The sequence below is a fragment of the Myotis davidii genome, unplaced genomic scaffold (genome assembly GCF_000327345.1).
Source record: "Myotis davidii unplaced genomic scaffold, ASM32734v1 scaffold378, whole genome shotgun sequence".
Classification (NCBI taxonomy): domain Eukaryota; kingdom Metazoa; phylum Chordata; class Mammalia; order Chiroptera; family Vespertilionidae; genus Myotis; species Myotis davidii.
Genome location: NW_006290631.1, coordinates 1,238,610 through 1,241,426, shown reverse-complemented (window position 1 = coordinate 1,241,426; position 2,817 = coordinate 1,238,610). Strand labels below are relative to the sequence as shown.

The following is a 2,817-nucleotide window of genomic DNA, read 5'->3' as shown; positions in this document are numbered from 1 at the left end:
CCCGGCATGCCACTGAGAAGTGCACACCTCTAATGGGTTCTAACTAGCCAATAACAATTGGCATATGAGGCTTAGGGCCTGGGTTATAGTCATAGCCATTAATTTTCTGTGTCATTACAGACAAGCTATTTTACCTTTCTGGAATCAACGACTTCATCTGTAAAACAGGGAAATGGTTTGTAAAACTATGATCACTAGCTCTAATACCGTAGTACTCTTTATCACAAACTTAATCCATTTTATACTTCCTTAATACGGGTGTTGATGACATTCTTTCCCCTTATTGGGTTCATAGTTTTCATCAAATTATCAGAGGGGTCTGTATTGCACAAAAAGGGTAAGAAACCACATATACAATGTTAAATACAAATCCTAAAAAGATTTTCTTTTTGAAATGATGCTCATTACCAGGCAGCTTTTAAATGAATTGGGTTTTTTGAGCACCTTGTCCAGGAAAAAACAAACACTTGCTGTTTTATTAATTAAATGTAGTAAATTCAGAACTGGAAAGAGCACTGGCAAGTTAAACCCAATTGTAGGAAATAGGATAACACTACGTTTTGCCTCGGAATACTTATTTTTCACTTGAACTGTTCACATGCCCTTTCAGCCCTTCAGAGTTCCAAATCCCCTTATCCAGCTGCCTACCCGACACCTCCACTTGAACGCCAAGTTTCCTCTTCCAAATCGATCCTCCAGCTTTCCTCACTCTGTAAGTGCTACCACCATGAACACAAGACTTCAAACCAGAAACCTAAAGTCACTGTTGACATGTCCCTCTCACTGACCGGCCAGCTATCACCAAGTTCTATCAAATCCATCTCCAAGTCTATCTCAAGTCATCCCTCCCTCTCTTCCCCCAACTCCTCTGCCCTCCAGCTCGGGTCCAAACCATCATTTGTTGTAGCCTGGACCGCTGGCTAAGATTCTTGTATTATTGTTGTAGTTTTGTTAATCCTCACTTGAGGATATTTTTCTCATTTTTTAGAGAATAGAAAGGAGGGAGGAGAGAGGAACTTCCATTTAAGAGACATGTCAAGCAGCCCGCACCTGCCCCTGGCAGTGCCCAAGTCCGTGCCCTAGGCCAGGAATTGAACCTGCGACCCTTCGGTGCTCAGGCCGACTCTCTAACCAGCAAGCCACACCGGCCAGGATTCCAATAGATTCTGAAATGTTCTTAAATTCTTCCGGTTGCTACAGAGACAGTTTTATGGCCCTGACAAAATCTGGGCTGAGTGGAAGTCGGGTCCTGTCATTCCCCTACTTGAAAGGTTTTCTATTGTCTCCACTAAATTCAGAATAAAAGCCCACAGCTCCAGGCTTCACAGCCTAACGTGGGTTCTCGGATCCTGCCAAGCGTTTTCCTGAGGGCCTTGACATGAAGTGTTCTACCCGAATGTTCCATTCGCACAAAAAGGCTAAACTTCCATATCCTCACAACTAAAATTCCATTGACCGTGAGCAATTGTTAGGAAAGGGAACTGACATCATCTTTTTCTTTTTTTAAGTTGATAACCCTGGAATGTATGTATTTAAGGACTGCGGCCTCGGGTGCACGGGGTCCCGGGGTGCCTCGGGTGCACGGCGCAGCTCCTTTCCAACAGCTGAACTTGAACTAGGTGGGTCACTACTGCACGAAGGAGGAGCATGGCCTCCAAGGTCAGAGGCCAGCGAACCGTGGTCTCCACTCTCAAACGCAAATGGCGCGCAAGTCCCAGTGGCCCCAGGCTTACAAGTGCTTCCTCCCTAACCCAGACCATGCTCTGGGGTGGACGCTGCTGGGTTTTCAGTCCCCTTTATTGGTGTGGGGACTAAGCTGTAAACCCAGGACCCCGGACACCCCGCCGGACCGACGCGAAACTGGACCTGGGGAGGGCAAGCCCGCCAGCGGGCGAGGGGAGGGGGCGCGGCTCACCTCGGAGAAGGGCCATGGCGACGGCAGGGGCAGGCGGCGCAGGGGTTCTCCTCCGTGATGCAAAGGGGCCGCGGGCACCCAGACCTTAAGGGCGGGGGGCGGTGCCCGCGAGGCCCCGCCCGTGCCCTTTCACCTACTTCCGGGCCCGCGCCGCCCGCCCCCGGAGCTCAGCTCCCCTCCGGCTGACGCTGCGGTCAGGGCGCCATCCCTGGAGGGACCAATCACCCCCGGGAGGCGGGCCTTGCGAGTTTTTTTGTGTGTGTTTTTTGTTTTGCCTGAAAGCACTGTCCTTAACCACTTGAGAGCCAACCAATATCCTAGGAACTATGCTAAAATTGCCAAGGCATTTTTACTGATTTTACAGCAGTTTAGGAAAAAAATTATGAATCGCAAGTAAATGAAGTTACACATTCAAAAACTTAAGGAAAACTTTACTGCATTTGTTTTCTGCACTTAGGTGCCATCTGTCACTAAAGAGTGGGGCCTTGACTTACGAGTGTCCCAACTAACGAGTTTTTCAAGATACAAGCCGTCTCTCGGCCGACTTTTTGCTTTGAGCTGCGAGCTAAAATTCGGGTTACGAGCCAGCTTCAGATACCCCACCGCTAGTTGGTGCAGCGAACGTCACAGTGAACACCACAACATCAGCCCAGCATCACCTGTCTCACTCGTTCACTTTAAGATTTGACATACGAGTAATTTAAGTTACGAGCTCCGTCACGGAATGAATTAAACTCGTAAGTCAAGGCCTCACTGTGCTAGCCTCTAATAGTGACACTGCAGGAGGAGCGCGGTAGCGCTCCCGGCACTTTTGGCGAAAGACAGGAGGAGTGCGATGGAGCTCCCTGGCACTCTAGGGGTTAAAGACGGTACCTGTTTCCAAATCAAGAGAGTGACTTGAC

The 2,817-nt window shown here is 49.0% G+C and overlaps 1 protein-coding gene across 1 annotated transcript in view; it reads right to left on the bottom strand.

Moving 5' to 3' along the window:
• Window positions 1-2,040, bottom strand: part of ACAA2 (acetyl-CoA acyltransferase 2) — a 21,350-nt gene extending 19,310 nt beyond the window's left edge. The window contains exon 1 of the mRNA XM_006763633.2: window positions 1,916-2,040. Coding sequence (XP_006763696.1) covers window positions 1,916-1,931 — 16 coding nt within the window. The 5' untranslated portion in view covers window positions 1,932-2,040. The remainder of the gene's footprint in view (window positions 1-1,915) is intronic.
• Between the last annotated feature and the right edge of the window lie 777 nt (window positions 2,041-2,817).